Source organism: Aegilops tauschii, chromosome 5 (assembly GCF_002575655.3).
Source record: "Aegilops tauschii subsp. strangulata cultivar AL8/78 chromosome 5, Aet v6.0, whole genome shotgun sequence".
In the NCBI taxonomy this organism is placed as follows: Eukaryota; Viridiplantae; Streptophyta; class Magnoliopsida; order Poales; family Poaceae; genus Aegilops; species Aegilops tauschii.
Window position 1 is genome coordinate 403,295,244 of NC_053039.3, and position 23,073 is coordinate 403,318,316.

The window sequence follows — 23,073 nt, forward strand, 5'->3', positions numbered from 1 at the left end:
ACCTCCGCGTTCAACACACGTACGGTGCAGCGACGTCTCCTCCTTCTTAATCCAGCAAGGGGGAAGCAGAGGTTGATGGAGATCCAGCAGCACGACGGCGTGGTGGTGGATGTAGCGGGTCTCGGCAGGGCTTTGCCAAGCTTCTGCGAGAGAGAGGGAGGTGTTGCAGGGGAGGAGGGAGGCGCCCAAGGCTGTAGGTTGCTGCCCTCCCTCCCCCCTTTATATAGGCCCCCTTGGGAGGGGGGCCGGCCAAAACCCATCTAGGGTTGGGGGGGGCCAAGGGGTGGAAAGGGGTGCCTTGCCCCCCAAGGCAAGGGGGAAGTCCCCCCAACCTAGGGTTCCCAACCCTAGGCGCATGGGGGGAGGCCCATGGGGGGGCGCCCAGCCCACTAGGGGCTGGTTCCCTTCCACTTTCAGCCCATGGGGCCCTCCGGGATAGGTGGCCCCACCCGGTGGACCCTCGGGACCCTTCCGGTGGTCCCGGTACAATACCGGTAACCCCCGAAACTTTCCCGGTGGCCGAAACTTGACTTCCTATATATAATTCTTCACCTCCGGACCATTCCGGAACCTCTCGTGACGTCCGGGATCTCATCCGGGACTCCGAACAACTTTCGGGTTTCCGCATACATATATCTCTACAACCCTAGCGTCACCGAACCTTAAGTGTGTAGACCCTACGGGTTCGGGAGACATGCAGACATGACCGAGACGCCTCTCCGGTCAATAACCAACAGCAGGATCTGGATACCCATGTTGGCTCCCACATGTTCCACGATGATCTCATCGGATGAACCACGATGTCGAGGATTCAGTCAATCCCGTATGCAATTCCCTTTGTCAAACGGTATGTTACTTGCCCGAGATTTGATCGTCGGTATCCCAATACCTTGTTCAATCTCGTTACCGGCAAGTCTCTTTACTCGTACCGCAATGCATGATCCCGTGACTAACGCCTTAGTCACATTGAGCTCATTATGATGATGCATTACCGAGTGGGCCCAGAGATACCTCTCCGTCACACGGAGTGACAAATCCCAGTCTCGATCCGTGCCAACCCAACAGACACTTTCGGAGATACCCGTAGTGCACCTTTATAGTCACCCAGTTACGTTGTGACGTTTGGCACACCCAAAGCACTCCTACGGTATCCGGGAGTTGCACGATGTCATGGTCTAAGGAAAAGATACTTGACATTGGAAAAGCTCTAGCAAACGAAACTACATGATCTTTTATGCTATGCTTAGGATTGGGTCTTGTCCATCACATCATTCTCCTAATGATGTGATCCCGTTATCAACGACATCCAATGTCCATGGTCAGGAAACCGTAACCATCTATTGATCAACGAGCTAGTCAACTAGAGGCTTACTAGGGACATGGTGTTGTCTATGTATCCACACATGTATCTGAGTTTCCTATCAATACAATTCTAGCATGGATAATAAACGATTATCATGAATAAGGAAATATAATAATAACCAATTTATTATTGCCTCTAGGGCATATTTCCAACATGGGGTATATATAGCCAACTCATTTGTCCCGGTTTGTGGCTGGAACCGGGACTAAAGCCCAGCCTTCTGTCCCGGTTCAAGCCAAGCACTAGGACCAATGGTTGTGGGCCAAGAGCAAGGCCCATTGGTCCCGGTTCGTGCCTAGAACCGGGACAAATGGGTCCATACGAACCGGGACCAATGCCCACGAGGCCCCGGCCGGCCCCCTGGGCTCACGAACCGGGACGAATGCCCCCATGGGTCCCGGTTCGTGACTGAACCAGGACTAATGGGCTTGCCATGCCCGAACCAAAGCCCTGTTTTCTACTAGTGGAGGTGAGGCGAAATAAAAACCGCAGGTACCGGCCACCAACCGAGACATTAGAAGTAAAGATATGCATGTAAGATATTAGTTCTACCAAGTAGCATCTGTCGGAACTCTATTTTGTTTGCATTTACTTCCGGTTGCTAGCAAGATATATATATACGTATCTCACTTAGTGCCATCATAATTTTCTCGTATGAGGGATCTACAGTGCATCGAATGGCTCTCGTGTTTTGACTAATATTCTTACCTTCAAACTTTCCAAGGGATGCTTAACTGGTCTAATGAAACTAGAGTTTATATATTTTCACACGAGCAAAAAGGTCCGCAGTCCGCAGATAATGAAACTAGCCAACACCAGAAGCACTTCCAAGATCAAGAACCATCATCCAGCGTGGGAATCCACGACGCTCAGCTCCTCCTTGCTTAAAGATCTCAAACACGACTTGTTCCAGCAGTTTTGTGCACCGCTGCAACCCCAGTTTTGCAAACTCCTCTTGCAAAATACTCCCTTCGGTCCTTTTCACTCCACGTATTAGATTCGTATCAGGTCAAATTTTGCAAAGTTTAACCAAGTTTATATTAAAAAATATCGACATCTACAATACCAAATATATACTATAAAACTATATTTCACAATGAATCTAACAATATTGATTTGGCATTGTGAATGTTGATATTTTTTTATATCTTTAGTCAAAGTAGAGATACATTGCCTTCGGACAAAACTTATATGTAGACTAAAAAGGACTGGAGGAAATACTCTAATCATTAATCCAATGCAAAACTATCTGAAAAGAACAACACCAGGTTGAGAAGGCCATTTTTTCTGGAAGCAAGCTAAATTGAGTGCTTTCCAAATACTCCACAGCACAGCTGCAACCCCAACATAAAAGGGCTTCTTTTTCTCAGAAAAGGACATTAAGCCACACATTAAAACAAGTAGTTGCATCAGAGAAATCACAGTTGATTCCTAAGCTACAACTCACTATGTTCCGAATACATCTGGCTAAAGGGCACCAAAAGAAAAGATGATTAATTGACTCATGCTTGCCACAAAAAAAGACAACTTGGTTCACAACTTCCACCCCTATGAATAATCACATCTCTACTCTGGCCGGCCAAAGAAGGACATGGGCAATGATCATCATTGTCTGTCGTTGGTAAATATGCAGGGCGGATATAAACGCAATGTTAACATAATCACTTGCAGACCATTCACGAGAAAAGTCCTTCAAATAGTTCGCCGATGGTTATTGCTTTGCTTCTTGCCTGTAGTTGGTCTTTGCGCCGATGGCTATAGTTGGTCTCTTCAAATAGTTCACTTAACTTCCATTTTATGCTTTAAATAGTGGACTTAGCTTCCATTTTATGTTTCAAATAGTTCACTGGCTTCCCGGGTGCAGTTGGTCTCTGCACCAATGGCGCAATAGGTCAACTAGTATAAGAAGAAGAACAAGAACAATAACAAGAATATTAAGATTCCTCCCTACTTAAAAGGTAATTCCTCTGTTGTCCTCATCCCTGATGTCCATGATGATATGGTGAAATTGTTGATGTTACTGGCTCTTAATGGTACTGAAAAATCTGCCATTATTCATGATATAACTGATAGTCAACTTGCTCATAATATTGCTTTTGCCAACAACAATCTCATGATTGTTTTACCATAATCTGATGATATCTTTTATGACTTGCATTAATTCCACTATGGATTATATGCCTTTTGAAGTGTTGCATGATGCTACTCTACCTCTTGAAACTTCTTAATGGACTATTGTGGGTAAATATAAGCACCACCCTAATATACATAATTATTCTAATGACATGTGATTAATATGAAATGTTAGGACTAGTCGTCTAGGTTGTATGAAAGCTATTGCAGACACTAATGCTGTTGATAATGAGGAATTTCTTGGGCTACATGAAACTAAAAAATAAACAATTTCTCCTGGTTTCCTTAGTTTCATTTGTGGTAGCTTTGATTTTTCTTGGGTCTCTCTTCCTGCTAAGGGGGCCGCTAGGGCTATCCGGGGTATGTGTTATAGTGGACGATTTAAAATTATTGGGTTTTCTTTGAAGAAGTACTATGTGGTAGTTCAAACTAGAACTAAATCAGACAATCTTACTTGGCAACTAGTTGTCATCTCGAGCATAATTGGTTTGATACCAATATTTGGCATTGCCAAAATTTGGCAAAATCAAAAGTTGCCAACATTTGACAACTTTTTGTGAGATTGGCAAGAAAAGTTGGTAGCCAACCAATCACTAGCCAACATTTGGCATTTGCCAAATATTGGCATGTCAACTTTTGGCAACAAACCAATTATGCTCATACTGCCTACTCTCAACATAAAATGGAGTTTATTGTTGAACTTCATGATGTGATAGAAGCAACTATTTTGCCTACCCTACTTGGAGGTGATTTTAATTTGGTTAGATTTGCAAAGGAATAAAGTAATGAGGTGGTTAATCATCTGTTAACCCACCTTTTTAATGACCAATTCAGATACATGGATCTTGTTCGAACTTAAACTTGCCAACATATATTTTACATGGCTAGTAATCAATATAACCTTATCCTTGATGCTCTAGATATTCTTTTTGCTAGAACTGATTAGGATCAAATCCCTTAACATTCTAAAAGTTTCAACTAGGGCTGTAAGTGATCCTTTTCTTATGCCAGGTGATTCTAAATTATCTACCCTTTCTAGGCGTTTTTATTAATTTATTCTCAAGTTACATCTACTGAAACTTACATCTTATTTAATTTCCTTGTCCATTTTGTAAAAAAAACTATTTAGTATAACTCAGAGAACATCACACACCCTATCGCTACTTCTGATCTGTTTGCGCCTGGTCGTCATACGGACCTTATCCCATATGCTAACCTCCAGCATTCTCTGCTTTCAGTCCTACTATCTCTGCAGGTTCTACTGACATCCTCTGTTAGTTAGTAAGTGAAGATGGTAAACAATTTATCCCTAATAATAAGAAGGGTAAATCTGAATAACAACAGTGCCAACAAATGAGAGTGGAAGAGGGGGATTCAAAGCAAACTGCTAATTGACATTACACATCTTAAGATATGAGCACAACCTACTAGTACATTTTATGCAATGTATAATTATCTATTTGCTTACACCTCAACTTTAAAGCTTTACACTCAAGATATCTCAGCCAAGTTCTTAGCTACATTCACATGCTCTCTAGAAACACTACCAAGTTATGTAGATACTTAAGCATAATATCTAAAATGATACATACAAACACATTATGATAGATTAAGGGTATGCATTAACTCGTAAGTGAACCTGAAAATGTTTATTTGTTAAAAATAAATGGGAAATCCGTTGTAACAAAAGATTTTCTCAAACAACCCAAACTAGACAATAAAAATTGTAATAAAATCCAGCTTTAGTTTACACTATATTTCTTGTAATGATGAATATTACAATTGTATGGTGGATTATATCGTAATATTTTTAACTATTATTTTGCATTGTTAATGATACTATTTTCGCCGAAATGTAGTTGCTCATACGGTGCATATCAAAACATCATGTATTAAAGTTAAGCCGAATTATGGCAAAGTAAAATTGTTCAGTATAAATCTTATTTTGGAGAACAAATCTTTAGATTCAATCGAACTTGCCTGTAGCGTTGACGAAGTCTAGGACTGCCTGGAAGAGATGCAGAAGACTCGGGTGATCTTTGGGTGAACTTGTTGGTGTACTCTTGGAGTCGGTCACCAGCTTCCTCTAGGAAGTCGTTGCCAACCTCCAGATACCATCTACATCGACAACCACCACGTCCATCACCCACGATTACATCATCAACAACGACCACTTCACCTTTTGATACCTTCACCAGAAGAAAGGCTGACACATACCACTTCACCTTTTGACACCTTCACCAGAAGTAGTCATCGTGACATTTTCATCATATACATCACTGCTATCTTGAGCATCGCATAGTGAGCATCATGTACACCTTTTGGTGTTCTTGAGCAAACATCATTACTATCTTGACCATCATACACATCTTCATCATATAGATCATTTCTATCACGAGCATCATATATATCTTCTGGTGTTCTTTGTACTAACTTGATAGATGATGAATAGGTAAGAAGTTTTTCTGCAAAAAAAATTGCTTGCACATCACAATGTGTACATGACTAAACTCATAGGATTTCTTTGGGACAGACTATAGATCAGTCAACTGAAACAAAATTTGTGTCAATCGACTGAGCACAAATTTTGTTTCAGTCGATTTGCTGCCAAGTTGGAATGGGGACACAACGCTGGACGGATCGATCCCCTCGGTGGGACACATGCATGCACAGTCAACCGCTAATATTATTAAGCACCGGCCATTAGCATGTAAATTAATCACAAGCAAAACACTTGTCACTGCCATTATCTGAACGACAACATGATGTGTTATACGCAGTGCAATTGTTACTGACTATATTTGCATTCCCACCTTTTTTTACATAGTGCATACAATACATATATGCACATATATCATTTTTTACAATGTGTTATATGCAACGCAATCGTTAGTGACTATATCATTTCGAAGGAAGAGAAGAGGCTATTTAAACCCATATTTCTAACATATTTATGTCTAGTAATCATCACACAAGACAACTTATTATTAGAATCATTCTGATAAATTATAAAATAAAATAATAGTGGAATGATATCGGTATTGCCTCTAACGAAAGAAAATAAAATAAAATAAAATTCAAAATCAAAATAATGAAGTTTTCTATGGAAGAATGAAACCTTTAAGAAGAAAGAAAATAAAAAAAATAAAACATAATCAAAATAATAAAAATTTCTAGGGAATAATGAACCCCTTTAAGAAAAGAGAAAAAGAGAAAAAAAATTGCACACAAGTTTGCACTGAAATTGCACTTTTAGTAATATGCGTGCAACGAACATATAATATTGCAATTTGGCACTCTACTATAATTTACACACATGTTGTATAGTACTTGCGTGTATACTTATTTAAACACACAGAAATATAATCTTTTCTAGAAAAGAATGAAGTAGTGGCATTGGTACAACCCTTTAAGAAGAAAGGAATGAAAAAATTAATCATGATAAAATTTGCACATAATTTACACATAAATTGCACTTTTTATAGCTATGCAAGAACTAACATATACTAGTAGAATTTACATAAAAAATAAGTTTCAAAGAAGGAATGAATTAGTGTCATTGGTATTACCTTTAAATAAGAGAGAAATGGAAATAAAAACTTAAAATAAAATTTCGTCAAAATTCGTACAAAAAATCACTTTTAATAATATGTAAGAAGAAACATATAGTAGTGAAATTTCCATAGTCTAACATAAAGTATACTTGTAGTACTTGTGTGCATATATTTACACACACTCAACATCCAAAAAAACGCATAATGAAAAAAAAAGAAAAATCAACAAAAAAACTAAAACACACAAAAAAATAACCAATAAAAGGAAATAAAAAAAAGAAAAAAATGCATAGAAACAGAAAACCGGAATAAAAAATAAAGAAAAAATACTCACAAAAGAAAGAATGAATATGTGGCATTGTTATTACCATTGAAGAACAAAGAAAATGGGAAAACAGAATCTAAAAAAAACACTGACATAATTTACACGAAATATACATAAAAATTGTGCTTTTTAAAAATATGCAAGAATAAGCATACAAAAGTGAAGCTTTCGCAAAAAAAAAATCTAAGAACAAATGAATAGTGACATTTGTTATGAAAATGAAGTAAAGACAAACAATATCAAAATAATTTTTTTTTCCGAAAAGGAATGAATTAGTGGCGTTGGTATTTCCTTTAAGAAGAGAGAAATTTTAAAAAAAAGCTAGCACAGAACTTTGCACCGAAATTGCACTTTATCGTGATATGCAAAAATAATCATAATCATAAAATTTTGTCACATATTATATAGTATTTGTATGTATATAATTACACTCAGCAAAAACCCACAAAAACAAAAAAATAACCAATAAAGAAAAGGGAAAAAGGAAAAAGAAAAACGTAACCCAGAAGAAAAAAAGCCCAAGAAGCAATTCGACTGACCCAAAATAGGGGTCAGTCGATTCCACACAGCCCAACCCAACAACAGAATTAAACAGAAAAAATGAAACAACACAGATCTCAAAGCGCATCCAACGAACAGAAAATCGATTGACCACAAAATGAAAAGTCAGCTGACTGATATGTAGGTAAAGTGGATTTCTTTTCCCTTTATTTATAGTGTACTTGGGAGAATCTATGCACGGACGTGTTCATCTCAGTTTATGTGTACAGCCGATTTCCTCTACATCATGTGTTCATCTCAGTTTATGTGTACAGCCGATTTCCTCTGCAACATGTGGTCAGACAGAGGCCAGAGGGTACAGCTAACTCAGTCCCTGCGCAGGGTGAAGCTGTCGTACACCTTGCCGTCGCTGGACCGCCGGTACTCGAACTGGAGCGACCTGGCGTCGGACGCCGTGAGCTTGCCGAACCCGTAGTCCATCTGCCGGTACACGCTCCACGGCGGGGCCTCGGCGGTGAAGTTGGACAGGTGGCTGCCGCCGCCCCCGACGACGACGTGGACGGTGCCATGGCCGTCCGGCAGACACCGCTCCTCGTAGACGGGGCACGTCCGCTCGTACTGGTGGACGTGGCCGTAGAAGGCGACGTCCACCCGGTGGCGCCGCCACAGCCCCTCCAGGCTCTGCCGCGCCATGGGCTCCGCGAACGTCCCGTCGAAGCCGTAGAAGAAGCCCGAGGAGTAGCCGAGGACGCGGTGCGCGATGAAGACCAGCCACGGCTGCCTCGCCCGGTCCACGCTGCCCAGGCAGCGGTCCAGGAAGCTGTACTGCTCCGTGCCCTCCCGCCAGTCGTGCTCGCTGTCCGCCACGCAGAACCGGAACATCCCGTAGTCCATGGAGTACCTGCCCAAGTGCCCAGCACGAGGTTAAACGTTAAACCAACCATCACCATGGATGCATGCCCTGCAGTGCTGCCATTGATGATGACAAGAGTGTAATATAGTACCAGTAGTTGTCTCTCTTCTCCGTAGGAACGTAGTACATGGTCTCGGCCGGCACGCCGCACTCTCCGCCGGAGTCCGTGCCGTTGTACAGCGACCCGCTGTTGGGGAAATCTCGCTCGTGGTTCCCGCTGCAACGTCGGTGGATCACAGTCATCCAAGTTATTATCAGAGAGTGAAATGATTCAGGAAACGCTCTTCGTGATCTTGGTTGTTTATAAAACAAAATAGGATGAACTTGCAGACCTTGCCATCATGTAGGGCACTCGGGAGGTGATGGGCTCGACCTGCTGCGTGAACTGATCCCACTGCGACAGATACCCGTTGGCGTAGGAGATGTCGCCGATGTGGAACACGATGTCGGTGTTGTCGAGGTCCCTGATGAGCGCGTCGGTGGTGTTGAGTGATGCAGGCTGGTAGTTCTGGTACTCGTTGCTTCCGTCCCTCTCGTCCTATAAATTAACCAGCGCAGCATGTTAGTTCAGAAGGACCATGCATTTGGCACACCTAAAATGTGTATGATCATGTAATAAATCTACACTTCACCTACAGAGATCTGAACTAACTTTTATGTGCTTGCACATGTTTACCTTTCCCATGTCGCCGAAAATAACGACCCTCTGCAGCGACTTTTGCCCAGGATAAGGAGGTGCTCTGAAGGATTTAGGCTTGCCCCATATGACTTGTCCATTACGGAGCCTATGACCAATTTTGTAGTAGTATCTATAAGATAGAAATTGCATTGTCAGAACAGTATCACTCACAATTGAGAGAATTCTCGGTAGGACAGAGGACTGGAATTTACTCTTTCTCTGGTGAGAGATTCTTCAGGAAAGCTGTGTGTATGAAGCCTGGATCCCTCCAACCAACACTACGAGCCGGTTCTCCTGCACAACCAAAAAGTCCATATCAGGTAGGAGTAACAAACATTCTCATTGTCTAGCTAATATAGGTCGTACTGGAGGTAGCACCGCCTGTTGGTTGCACCGAGTTCCAGACAGTGTTTCAAGCTTTGTATTAGCGGGCTGTAACACTATACAAGTGGAATAAAATACCCGTTTGCCCCCCAAAAAAAAACATTCAGAACCATGGTCATGGATAGTCGTGAGCACCAAAGACATGTATCATATTCATACCACAGAGGCTCTCACGACCAAAGGTGACGGTGTCAGCTGCTGCGTGCACAGGATGGCTCCCTTTCATGCCCCATTCAACGAAGGGGTGCGCCTCACTGATGCCATAGCCGCTTGTCCATGTGACAGTCATCTGCATTGCATAGCAGAAACCAGCCGTTCTGTGAACCTTCAGCAGCAGATATAAGCGTTACCAACAATTGTCATTTAAGTGCCAGCAAAACCCCACCTTGTTCCATGTTTTTCCGAGTGCTAGGCGTGGGTAAACGGGCGCTTTCGGGTTCGCGAAGACGATCCTGTTCGACACCGCGACGAGCGTTGGCTGCAGATGGATTAGATGAACTCGGTGCGTTATTTATGAATGATGGTAAGTGGATAGAACACCAGAATGTCATGTGTGTTACTAGGAGTAACTCACATTTGAGAGTCCACCGGTGAAGAATCCGAAGGAAAAATCCTGGCGCTGGTTGATCAGCTGGAACTTGAGAGCCCCTGTCGCTGACTTGTTATAACCTGACGAGTAGTTTGTAAACTGATACTGAAACCAACAAAAATAAAGCAATTCAATCAAGTTATATAAAACTCTGAAGGATGTGAAGATTGCGCTGCTCAATGTATATGGCACGGACCTTTATTGGCGCCGAGCATATGGCAGGGCCAGGGCCCGACCCATGGGAACCAGGGCATGTGGACCCGCTGCAGGAAAGAGCGAGAACTAATCAGATGAGGGACACCACTTGGTTCATCACTCGGTCGGACCACAGTTGAAAATCTGAACATTCAGAAAACGAAAATGCACTAGAGTAGCTCATACGTACTTGAAATTGGAAGGGGAGAATACCCCGATCCAGTCGCCGTCGCTTGCACGTGGTATTTTGAATTCTACGGTCACCCAAGCCGTATCTTCGCCCTGCCGTCCACACCATCGTGTTAGATTTTCTTTTTTTGTTACGCGGCAAAATAAAAACAATTTAGCTAAATAACAGTCTTCTAATCGGGGTCAGTCAATTTTTGACAGTTTGCCGGAGTGAGCCGGAAGGAAGGAAAGAGAAGGAAGGGCTCGCCGGAGGGCAACCTCATTATCTATCTTAGGGTTCAGGGTGGGTACGGTGGTGGACGGCGGTGGCGCACTTCGCCGGAGAAAAAATCCATCGCCGGAGAAAAAATCCAATTGCGGGTGGGGCTAGAGGGACGGCCGGGGGCAGCGATTCCGGGGAGGGCAGGGCGGCGAGGCGGTCTCGGGAGGGCTGGCGGCACGTTTGGCGGTATGGGAAGAAGAAGGTCCAAACGCCACACGATCTTCATCCAACGGTCCACAAATCGGCTGACCCTAAATGAAAAAAAATCAGTCGACTGATGTGTAACCCCTTTCAAATAAAAAAGCACTGACCTAAAAAATACGGTCAACGACTAAGCAATCACGTGCGCATATTCCATGGAATGTACCATGAGTTTGGCTTTGACTGGCGGTGGCGGCAGTCGGCACGCGCCGTGTGAAGGCAGAGCGATAACAGTGAGCGCACGTCAACAATGGAGGAATATCCTCCTCACTGCACTGCACTAGCTAGCAAGCACGCACGCACGCGTAGAGTAGGTACCATCGCCCTCGGTTCATGGGTTGACTTGACCTGGATAATGGAGGCCGCATTGGACACCCATGATGGATCGGATCCATCTTCCGCTGGAATGTGGCCACCCACCGCGAGCTTCGGCACGTTGTCGCGAGGCGATTGGGAGGGCGGAGGATGCAAGCACGGGAGGGGAGGCCAGGGGAGGGGGGCCGCGCCGAGAAAACGGCCGGCCAAGCAAGCATCCGACGAGAGGAGCAGGACGACTGAAAGACAACTGGCCGCTTGTGCGTAGCGTAGCGTGCGATGTGCGTATGCGTATGCATGCCAGGACCAGGGCGGGAATGAAAGCGACAAGTTTGGCTTTTTACGTTTCTTTTGAAGACTTTGAGACCTTGTTGAAACCTATTTATTTGCTTTAATAAGATGGTTGTATGCATCGTTCTGATGCAGAGGCCCGGGAATCCTCTTTTTTGAAAAAAAAAAGGCGTCGGCTTGGGGGCTCAGCCGGCCGCGCAGGACGGCGAGGATTTGAGTTGCAAGTTTCAGGGTTAAATTCACGGGCGGAGTTTCTCAAGGATCGGATCAGCAGTGAACCAAAATACGCATGTTTGCGACAGTTTTCTGAAAGAGTTGCAGAGTTGTAGAGCCGGCCTGCCTAACCTACCGGTCTCAACTAAGAGCTGTACTGGTAATACGTCTTTCTGTATCTCATGGGGTAAAACGAGTGCAGGCTTGATCTGTGCTAGCGCTACTAGAGCTAGATTAAAAAGCGCAATGGAAGCAGGTACTCGTATAAGAAAGTCGGAAGGTGCTGCCTGCTGCGTGCGTACCCGCGAGCCGAGGAGCTTGGGCAACGCCCGCACGGCGGCGGAGGCGTCCAGGGCGACGCGGGCGTGGTGGATGGCGATCCGCGAGAGCGGGTGCACGCCGTGGCCGTCGGCGCCTCCGCCCCAGCAAGCGGCGAGCAGGAGCAAGGGCAGGCACGGGGCGAGGCGGGCGCCTCTCATGTCTGCTTGCTTGCTCTTGCTCTTCTGTCTGAGGCCGGCTTTCCTTTCTTTTATGGAAGGATGGAGCACGCTCCGTGCCGCGACACGAGAGAGCACGATTGCGCGAGAGAGGGGGCGGGTCGACATGGTGTTGACTCTGCTTTTTTTTTTTTTTGATCAAATGGTGTTGACTCTGCTTTGCAACGTGTGGGTTTAGGCTCCGGAATTCCCCGTCTTTTTTGTATTTAACCGGAGGAGACGAGATTCGCGCTGATGCGTCCACACCACACGCGCAAGAGATTGTCAACAGGGCTACTCGACTTTGCAAATCCGCGGATATACAAGTGGTCGGATTTCTTATAGTGTAGATTCACTCATTTTACTTCACGGTCTATATTGAAATCTTTAAAAGGATTTACATTTAGGAATGAATGGAGTACATGCAAATTCATGCACGTCCATCATACACGGCAATGTCACATAAATAACAACGGAATGCTGGTAGTGAAAATACATAGTTCTTGCTTAAAATTTATTTTAAATGCACAACTCAATTAGAGCTTGAGAAGAGAAGAGGCCCTCGTGCACTCCTCCGCCGCCGCCCGCCGTTGCGGGAATGAGGCGAGCCGATTTGTTTCCAAACCAGGTGCTGTACACTGGCATACTGTTGAAAAAGTCATGTGCTATCTGAAAGGTAAACTATGGACTGGGTATAGTGATGAAGGCCACAACTGGGGGTGGCGTTGTTTCCTGGCTTCGAGATCTTTTGATGGACTTGCCGGCTATCCTTATGAACTGTGACAATCAGACTGTTATCACCAAGGTGAAGAGTTCAAAGGACAACATGAAGTCCAACAAACACATAAAAATGAGATTAAAAGCTGTCAGAAAATTAAGAAATTCCGGAGTGATAGCGTTGGAGTATGTCCATACGGCTAAGAATCTGGCAGATCCCTTTACAAAAGGGCTATGACATGTTGTGATAGATAGTGCATCGAGGGAGATGAGTATGAGACCCACATGAGTTGCCATGGTGGTAACCCAACCTATGTGATCGGAGATCCCGTGAAGTAGGACCTGGGAAAACAAGCCAGTGATGAACTGATGAGAGTAACTATACTAACCCACTCCGTTGGAGATGCAATACTCTCAATACTGTATGGTAGGATGACTATTGTCTTAATGCTCAATGTGTTCCAAAGCTTATGTAAGCAAGATGCTATCCTACAGAGCGATCTTTGGAGGAACACACTTATATGAGCTCGACTGCTGGTCACAGTCTATGCAATTGGGGTGATCTCTAGTAAGTTCATGAATAGGCCAGAAGTGTGACTTATATGCTCCATCCGAGGGGTCAGCCTAGTACTAGTAAGACATGTGGTGAAGCTTCTTTACGCCAAACTGCCCCACTGACAATTCAAGGCTTAGTTCATTGTTCGGTTGTGAAGGAGTGTAGCTACTTGCTTTAGGTGAAGTTCAAATGTTGGTAGCAAAAATACATAGTTCTTGCTTAAAATTTATTTTAAATGCACAACTCGAACCTTAGCTCTTTGGTTTATGTAATGGGCCCACATATGCTCCTTATTTAGAAAGTTCACAAGTTCGTTTGAAAAGGGCAAAGAACTCCTTCAGTGGTTAGTTGTTAGTTCTACCTCTAACCCTAATTATGCTTTGGTTAATGGCCTCATCACGTATAAGAAATCTATTTGGATTGCCTCTGATTTGCTCCTCCAGACCAGGATTTGTTTGGCTTTCCATGCTAGCCCTTTTGGGAGGTCATTCAGGATTTCCTTTCACTTACAAAAGGGATCCATGCCTTGTTCAAATGGAATGGCATGAAAACTTTTTCAAGGAATTTGTTCAATCTTGCATTGTGTATCAACAGACAAAACCTGAAAGAATGAGTTACCCTGGACTTCTTTCTCCTTTACCAGTTCCAAAAAAGGCTTAGGAGACAGTTACAATGGATTTCATCTTAGGGCTCAACCTTCATATCAGTTTGACAGCATCGTGGTTGTGATTGATAAGTTTACTAAGTATGTCCATTTTATCCCTGTGAAGCACCCTTACAGTGCTATGAAGATTGCCGCATTGTTCTTGGATCACGTGTACAAACTGCACAGTATGCCTTTCTACATTGTTTTTGATCAAGATCATGTGTTTACTGGCAAGTTTTGGCAACTGTTGACCAAGAAAACTGGCACTCATCTCAATATGAGCACTGCGTATCATCCGAACACAAATGGGCAGACCGAGTGAGTTAACCAGCAGATTGAATGTTATCTGAGATGTTTCATTTCAGCTCATCCTCAGAAATGGAACAAGTGGGCCCCTTTCCCTGACTTGTTATAAACTGACGAGTAGTTCGCAAACTGATACTGAAACCAACAAAAAAAAAAGCAATTCAATCAAGTTATATAAAACTCTGAAGAATATGAAGATTGCTCTGCTCAATGTACTATATGGCACGGACCTTTATTGGCGCCGAGCATATCGCAGGGCCAGGGCCTGACCCATGGGAACCAGGGCACGTGGACGCGCTGCATGAAAGAGCAAGAAGTGATCAGATCAGGGACACCACTGGGTTCATCACTCGGTCGGACCACAGTTGAAAATCTGAACATTCAGAAAACGAAAATGTACTAGAGTAGCTCATACGTACTTGAAATTGGAAGGGGAGAAATACCCCGATCCAGTCGCCGTCGCTTGCGTGTGGTATTTTGAATTCTACGGTCACCCAAGCCGTATCTTCGCCCTGTCCTCCACACCACCGTGTTAGTTTTTTTTCTTTTATGGAAGGAAGGAGCACGCTCCGTGCCGCGACAGTAGAGTAGAGAACGCAATTGCGCCTGCGCGAGAGAGGGGGCAGGTCGACATCGACATGGTGTTGACTCTGCAACGTGTGGGTTTAGGCTTCGGAATTCCCCGTCTTTTGTATTTAACCGGAGGAGACGAGATTCGCGCTGATGCGTCCACACCACACGCGCAAGAGATTGTCAACAGGGCGATTGGAGACCCAGGGAACCGTTGATGAGGACCCGCATGCTAGAGGTGGACATGAGGATGACAATCCCACTCGATCCAACATCTTCCGAAACCCAGGTATCGAAGGACGTCGATGAGGAAAGGCCAAAAGACCGTGCCGAAGTCAACAACAGAAGCACATATGTGAACTTGAGATCAAAGTCAACAGCAGCAAGCACATTCTGACTTGTGAAAAATTTCTTCAACAGGATCTCTGTTGCAAAAAATAAAATAAAAATCGTAATTTTTTTTGCAGCAACACCGTTGTTGCCAAAATTTCGACAACATGACCTCTGTTGGTGAAAATGCGGTTATTGCAACAAGTAGGATGTTTCAAAGGGAGAACTGTAACGATACATTTGTTGTAAAGATGGTTGGTTACATGGGTAAGGGCATGTACATTAGTTGAGACACCTTGAGTCTGTAACAATCTTCCAGGTCAACTATAGACAGTAGTAAAAACGACCTCTACAATAGATCGTCTATTTCCCATCTGTAGCACCCTGAAATTATAGGATCTGAAAAAGAAATCTGGAATCATGGGATAAGGCAGTTGGGAAGGGGAAACGAGGAATTACCGACGGCTCAACGTACAACGGTGGAAAAGCTATCGGTAAGTAGCGATATTTGTGGGATTCGACCGTTTGCCAAATTATAGACACTCTCTTTCTCTCCCTATTCTCTCTCTTCCACGTAATAAAAAATTTCACGTGGCATGGGCTATAGACGGCTGAGTGGATGCTGTTGTACATGCCATAAATCGGGCGGTCAACCACAACTCCGTCTAATGGTCAGGGAGGCGGTCGATATTTTTCTATTAGGGCATGTCCAATGGAAAGCGCTTACATAGACGCTTAGGAATAAAAAATAAATGAATTATTGTTTAACGTTTGGCTTAGAGCCTGTGCCTCCAACGCTAATTGTGATTATAAGCCCTACGCGGTCAAACAATGAAACAACTAGCGTCTGTTTCCTCCAACGCAGAAATATCTCCAGCTAGTTGAGGCAAAAGCCTCCTAGGAGATTTTCTAGGGGAATTTTAGCGCCCGTTGTTAGCGCCTGACTCCAGCCCAATCGCTCGTGCGAAAAAAAGCAGGTGAAGCGCCCGGTGAATCCTTTGGAGTCGACGCAACAGAGTTTCCCGGGGTTGAACAGGAATCGGACGGGAATAGAAAGAAACTACCTGGAAATCAATCCTAGCGCCCGGCTGTAGGCCCGTAGTCACAATAGGAGTAACTTAACTAATAACATCACACATTTCAATACAAGATTGCTTATGCGGCAGCTAATTAATAAGGAAAGAGAGGTTTGTGGTAACTTAGTTAGTTACTGTAACATCACACATTTCAAGGCATAATGAGTCTATAGCCTAATAAATAAACTCTTTCATGATACTACTCATATGTTACTACCCACTATGAAGAGAGTAACATAGACTAGTAACATCGGCAAGTTACTACTCTATGTTACTCCCCACCGTGAGCAGTCTTATGCGCCTAGCGTCGCCCGTAGTAGTAGTATTTGGTGCCAACAATTAGCCCTGGTGGCCACGCAAAAAAGAAAATACAGCCTTCGTGGAAAAAACTCTCGTATGTCATGTGGACGCATCACCCCGAATCCCGTCTCCTCTGGTTAAATACCACAAAAAAGGGGGAAAGCCGCCCTAACACGTTGCAGAGTCAACAGCATGTCGACCCGCCCCCTCTCCTCTCTCGCGCAGGCGCAGTCGAGCTCTCTCCTGTCGCGGCACGGCGCCTGCTCCTTCCTTCCATGATAAAAGAAGAGAAAGGAAAGCCGGCCCCCGTTCCCTGCCTGCTCAGACACAAGAGCAAGCGAGCAAGCAGACATGAGAGGCGCCCGCCTCGCCCCGTGCCTGCCCTTGCTCCTGCTCGCCGCGTGCTGGGCCGGACGCGCCGACGGGCACGGCGTGCACCCGCTCTCGCGGATCGCCATCCACCGCGCCCGCGTCGCCCTGGACGCCTCCGCCGCCGTGCGGGCGTCGCCCAAGCTCCTCGGCTCGCGGGTGCGTACCTTCTGGCTTCCTTTCCATTGGCCTTTTTAGCTCGACCCAGTAGCAGTAGCGCTAGCACCGTGGTTACTCGAGGAGATACAGCCATACTACTACGGTTCTCACTTCTTCAGACCGGTAGGTAGGCAGGCAGGCAGCGCATGCTTTAGCTCTACAACGTTGTAACTCTTCCAGAAAACCGTAGCAAACATGCGTATTTGGTTCACTGCTGATCCGATCCTCGAGAAACTCCCCAAATTTTGCCCTGAAACTCCCCAAATAACTCAATCCTCGCCCTTGTCCTGCGCGGCCGGCTGAGCTCAACCCTCCTCCCAAGCTGACGCCGGAGCTAGCGTTCATGCGCGGTGATGAAGCATGTCGCTTTCATTCCCGCGCTGGCATGCCATGCATGCTTGCCCAGTTGGCCCAGCACATCGCACGCTAAGCACAAGCGGCCAGTTGTCAGTCGTCCTGCTCCTCTCCTGGGATGCTTGCTTTGCTTGGCCGGCCGTTTTCTCGACGGACCGTGTCCGCTTAGGTGCATGCATCCTCCGTCCCAATTGCTTCGGGACAAAGTGCCAAAGCTCTAGGTGGGTGTCGACGTTGGAACCGAAGATCATGATGATTCATGGCATGGGTGCCCATTATCAAAGTCAAGTCATCCCATGGACTGAGAGAGATGGTATGGTACCCTACGCGTGCTAGTGCGGTCACGTGTCGTGGCGTCGTGTGATCCCACGTTGTGTGCCCACCGCCGCCGGTCAAACTGACATTCCATGGAATATGCACGCGTGATCACGCGGTGTGATTCCCGTTGACCCTTTTTTTTTTGGTCCGTGATTTTTCATTTTGCCGCGTAACAAAAAAAGAAAATCTAACACGATGGTGTGGACGGCAGGGCGAAGATACGGCTTGGGTGACCGTAGAATTCAAAATACCACGTGCAAGCGACGGCGACTGGATCGGGGTATTCTCCCCTTCCAATTTCAAGTATGAGCACATTTTCATTTTCTCAATGTTCAGATTTTCAACTGTGGTCCGACCGAGTGATGAACCCCTCATCTGATTACTTCTTGCTCTTTCCTGCAGCGCGTCCACGTGCCCTGGTTCCCACGGGTCAGGCCCTGGCCCTGCGATCTGCTCGGCGCCAATAAAGGTCCGTGCCATATACACTGAGCAGAGCAATCTTCACATTCTTCAGAGTTCAAAGTTTTATATAACTTGATTAAATTGCTTTTTTTTTTTGTTGGTTTCAGTATCAGTTTGCAAACTACTCGTCAGTATATAACAGGTCAGGGACAGGGGCTCTCAAGTTCCAGCTGATCAACCAACGGCAGGATTTCTCCTTCGGATTCTTCACCGGTGGACTCTCCAATGTGAGTTACTCCTACCAACACATCACATCCTGCTATGCTATCCACTCTCCCTCATTCATAAGAACACACCGACTTCATCTAATCCATCTGCAGCCAGCGCTCGTCGCGGTGTCGAACAGGATCGTCTTCGCGAACCCGAAAGCCCCAGTTTACCCACGTCTAGCGCTCGGGAAAACATGGAACGAGGTGGGGTTTTGCTGGCACTTCATATCGATTGTTGGTTCCGTTTATGTTTTGCTGTTGGAACTTCACTGAACCGTGGGCTTCTGCTATGCAATGCCAGATGACTGTCACATGGACAAGCGGCTATGGCATCAGTGAGGCACACCCCTTCGTTGAATGGGGCATGAAAGGGAGCCATCCCGTGCACGCACCAGCTGACACTGTCACCTTTGGTCGTGAGAGCCTCTGCGGTAAGAGTAGACTCTTCTCATAGTAAAAATTTAGACGGTGCGCGGTGCTGATTTGGTTTGAAGTTTGAACTGGTTCCGTTCAGTATGCATACCCATGAGGCCATGACAAGTACCATGGGTGCATGGTTCCATCTCATGTGCTGATTTGGTTCTGAATGTTTGTTACCTGATTCCTCTCCCTGTACTTTTGGTTGTGCAGGAGAACCTGCTCGTAGTGTTGGTTGGAGGGATCCAGGTTTCATACACACGGCTTTCCTCAAGAATCTATCGCCAGAAAAAGAGTAAATTCCAGTCCTCTGTCCTACAGAGAATTGTCTCAGCTGTGCCTGTGCGTAATACTGGTCTGACAGTGCGGTTTCTCCCTTGCAGATACTACTACAAAATTGGACATACGCTCCATGATGGAAAAGTTGTATGGGGCAAGCCTAAATCTTTCAGAGCACCTCCTTACCCCGGGCAAAAATCACTGCAGAGGGTTGTTATTTTTGGCGACATGGGAAAGGTAAACATGTGCTTGCCAGCAACTATTTATTCAGGTTACAATTGCCGTATACATTTTACGTATGCCAAATGCGTCCTTCAGATTATTATTATTTTGCGAAAACGCGTCCTTGAGAATTAACATGCTGCCCTGGTTTGTAGGACGAGAGGGACGGAAGCAACGAGTACCAGAATTACCAGCCTGCATCACTCAACACCACCGACGCGCTCATCAGGGACCTCGACAACACCGACATCGTGTTCCACATCGGCGACATCTCCTACGCCAACGGGTATCTGTCGCAGTGGGATCAGTTCACGCAGCAGGTCGAGCCAATCACCTCTCGAGTACCCTACATGATCGCAAGGTGTGCATCTTCATCCGGTTCTTTCAGGTTCATGATCTAGAATCATTTGACGAGTCAATTCACTCTTTGATAATAACTTGGATGACTCTGTGATCGACCGACGTTGCAGCGGGAACCACGAGCGAGATTTCCCCAACAGCGGGTCGCTGTACAACGGCACGGACTCCGGCGGCGAGTGCGGGGTGCCGGCCGAGACCATGTACTACGCGCCGACGGAGAAGAGGGACAACTTCTGGTACTCCATGGACTACGGAATGTTCCGGTTCTGCGTGGCGGACAGCGAGCACGACTGGCGGGAGGGCACGGAGCAGTACAGGTTCCTGGACCGCTGCCTGGGCACGGTGGACCGGGCGAAGCAGCCGTGGCTGGTCTTCATCGCGCACCGCGTCCTCGGCTACTCCTCGGGCTTCTTCTACGGCTTCGACGGGGCGTTCGCGGAGCCCATGGCGCGGCAGAGCCTGGAGGGGCTGTGGCGGCGCCACCGGGTGGACGTCGCCTTCTATGGCCACGTCCACCAGTACGAGCGGACGTGCCCCGTCTACGAGGAGAGGTGCGTGCCGGACGGGCACGGGCAAGGCACCGTCCACGTCGTCGTCGGGGGCGGCGGCAGCCACCTGAGCAGCTTCACCGCCGTGGCCCCGCCCTGGAGCGTGTACCGGGAGATGGACTACGGTTTCGGCAAGCTCACGGCGTCCGACGCCAGGTCGCTCCAGTTCGAGTACCGGCGGTCCAGCGACGGCAAGGTGTACGACAGCTTCACCCTGCACAGGGACTGAGTAGCTGTACCCTCTGGCCTCTCACCACATGATGCAGAGGAAATCGGCTGTACACATGAACTGAGATGAACACGTCCGTGCATAAATTCTCCTAATTCTACTCTAAATAAAGGGAAACGAAATCCTCTACAAGTTTAGCCATGTACACAAGATACCAAGTGATGTGCAAACTACTTTTTTTTACGGGGAAACTTCCGATCTACTCATTCCCTGTCAAGGTAGTAGAAAGAACATCAGAAGATGTATATGATGAAGATGTGCATTTTTTTCGATAAAGATGATGAAGATGTACATGATGCTCAAGATAGCAATGATAGATGCTCAAGAACACCAAAAGATGTATATGATGCTCACTATGCGATGCTCAAGATAGCAATGATGTATATGATGAAAATGTCACTATGGTGGCAATACTCAAATAGCTAGTCTCAATAGGATCAACGAAATGGCAAAGGGTAGAATTGCTAAAGAAGGTAATGGCAAGGTGAAAGGCAAAGCTTGTGACGGAGTGATACCTCACGCCACCTTTAGCCTTGACGAAGTAGGTATCGGCATTGCTTCCGGTGAAGGTGTCAAAAGGTGAATTGGTCATTGTTGATGACGTAGTCATGGGTGATGGACGTGGTGGTTGTCGATGTAGATGGTATCCAATGGACACTTGGATGATGCTTGGGCGATGAAGCGATGAAACAAGATCAATGGTTGGTGGAGGTGTTGAGCGTCCATGATTTTCCTCATAATGTTTGTTGGCCAAAAATGTGGGAACCAATGTGATGATCAAGAGTACGTTGATAGATTCAAGGCGAGATGAAGAACACGCAATCAGAGTCGGGATATGAATGATATGGCTAAAGCGGTCAAACACCCGCAAGATCAACCCATATCCATATGGGACAAGAATATTCTTTATCCATGTGTGTATACAAACAATGTGAACAACGAGATTTGTATGCCAAATTCTAACAAACAGAGATTTCTATATTATATTGCTTCCATGGCCAATATAAATGAAGAAGTCTCGATTTAGATACTAGGGACTGTGTGAGGTTCTCTAAACAATGTTGCATTTGCACCCGCAAAGGATCACAGGCAGCGCCAGGCGCTAATGAAGTCGCGAAGGAGCACGGACTCAGTAAACTCGAAGATGTCAAGAAGCTAGCTAGTCAGCAACAAATGGATGAGGAACGAGTTCGAGCCGTGGTGACGGGTGTGACACCCCTCCGCTCCAGGCACTACATGATGGAACAGCTGGACAAGGTCACCATGAAGTGTTGGAAAATCCAAAACAAGTACAAGCTTTGCCTCCTCAACCGCGCCACAAACACCTTGTAAGACATGCACAATCTCACATATGCACGAACCCGTTGAACACCAATTACAAGAAATACCTTCTTGGACGTGTCATCCATCTCATACAGCTTGGTCTGGAGGTTGGCAACGACTTCCTAGAGGCAACTCGGCGGCTCGGGACCGACTCCAACAATACACCAACAAGTTCCCCCCAAGTGTCACACGAGTCTGTTGTATCTCCTCTAGGCGGTCCTAGACTTCGTCAATGCACCGACCAAGTTCGACTGAATCTAAATATTTGTTCTCCGGAACAAGATTTATACTCAACTTTTTTACTTTACCATAATTCAGCTTGCCTTTAATGCATGATGTTTTCATATGTACCGTATGAGCAACTACATTTCGGCAGAAATAGTATCATTAACAATGCAAAAATAATTATTTATATTACGATACAATCTGCCATACAATTGTAATATTTATCATTACAAAAAATATAGTGTTAATTGAAACTAGATTTTCTTGCAATTTTTTGTATTGTCTAAATTGGGTTGTTTGAGAAAATCTTTTGTTATAATGATTTCTCATTTAATTTGAACAAACAAACATTTTCAGGTTCTGTTATGAGTTAATGCATGCCCTTGATCTACATAATGTCTTTGTATGTACCATTTTAGATATTATGCCTAAGTATCTACATAACTTGGTAGTGTTTCTAGAGAGTATATGAATGTAGCAAATAACTTGGCTGAGATATCTTGAGTGTAAAGCTT

At 45.5% G+C, this 23,073-nt stretch overlaps 2 protein-coding genes across 3 annotated transcripts; one reads left to right on the forward strand and one right to left on the reverse strand.

Moving 5' to 3' along the window:
* Positions 1 to 8,002: 8,002 nt before the first annotated feature.
* Positions 8,003 to 12,630, reverse strand: LOC109734048 (probable inactive purple acid phosphatase 27). Its single transcript, XM_020293265.4, has 11 exons — positions 12,410 to 12,630; positions 10,827 to 10,918; positions 10,638 to 10,704; positions 10,427 to 10,546; positions 10,238 to 10,330; positions 10,012 to 10,141; positions 9,681 to 9,762; positions 9,466 to 9,598; positions 9,122 to 9,327; positions 8,881 to 9,006; positions 8,003 to 8,777 (listed from the first exon to the last, which is right to left on the reverse strand). The coding sequence occupies exons 1-11, from the start codon at positions 12,584 to 12,586 to the stop codon at positions 8,243 to 8,245; spliced, it is 1,761 nt and encodes a 586-aa protein (XP_020148854.1). The 5' UTR covers positions 12,587 to 12,630; the 3' UTR covers positions 8,003 to 8,242.
* Positions 12,631 to 17,249: 4,619 nt separating this feature from the next.
* LOC109734047 (probable inactive purple acid phosphatase 27) lies at positions 17,250 to 21,346 on the forward strand. 2 transcript variants are annotated; one of them, XM_020293264.4, is made up of 10 exons: positions 17,250 to 17,612; positions 18,496 to 18,587; positions 18,687 to 18,753; positions 18,854 to 18,973; positions 19,067 to 19,159; positions 19,257 to 19,386; positions 19,586 to 19,667; positions 19,756 to 19,888; positions 20,029 to 20,234; positions 20,344 to 21,346. In XM_020293264.4, exons 1-10 carry the CDS (start codon positions 17,436 to 17,438, stop codon positions 21,008 to 21,010), a joined length of 1,767 nt encoding a protein of 588 aa, XP_020148853.1. In that variant the 5' UTR covers positions 17,250 to 17,435; the 3' UTR covers positions 21,011 to 21,346. The 2 variants fall into 2 exon arrangements, with proteins under 2 accessions (XP_020148853.1, XP_020148852.1); XM_020293263.4 differs by having other exon boundaries at positions 17,259 to 17,612; positions 18,854 to 19,159.
* The last annotated feature ends 1,727 nt before the right edge of the window (positions 21,347 to 23,073 follow it).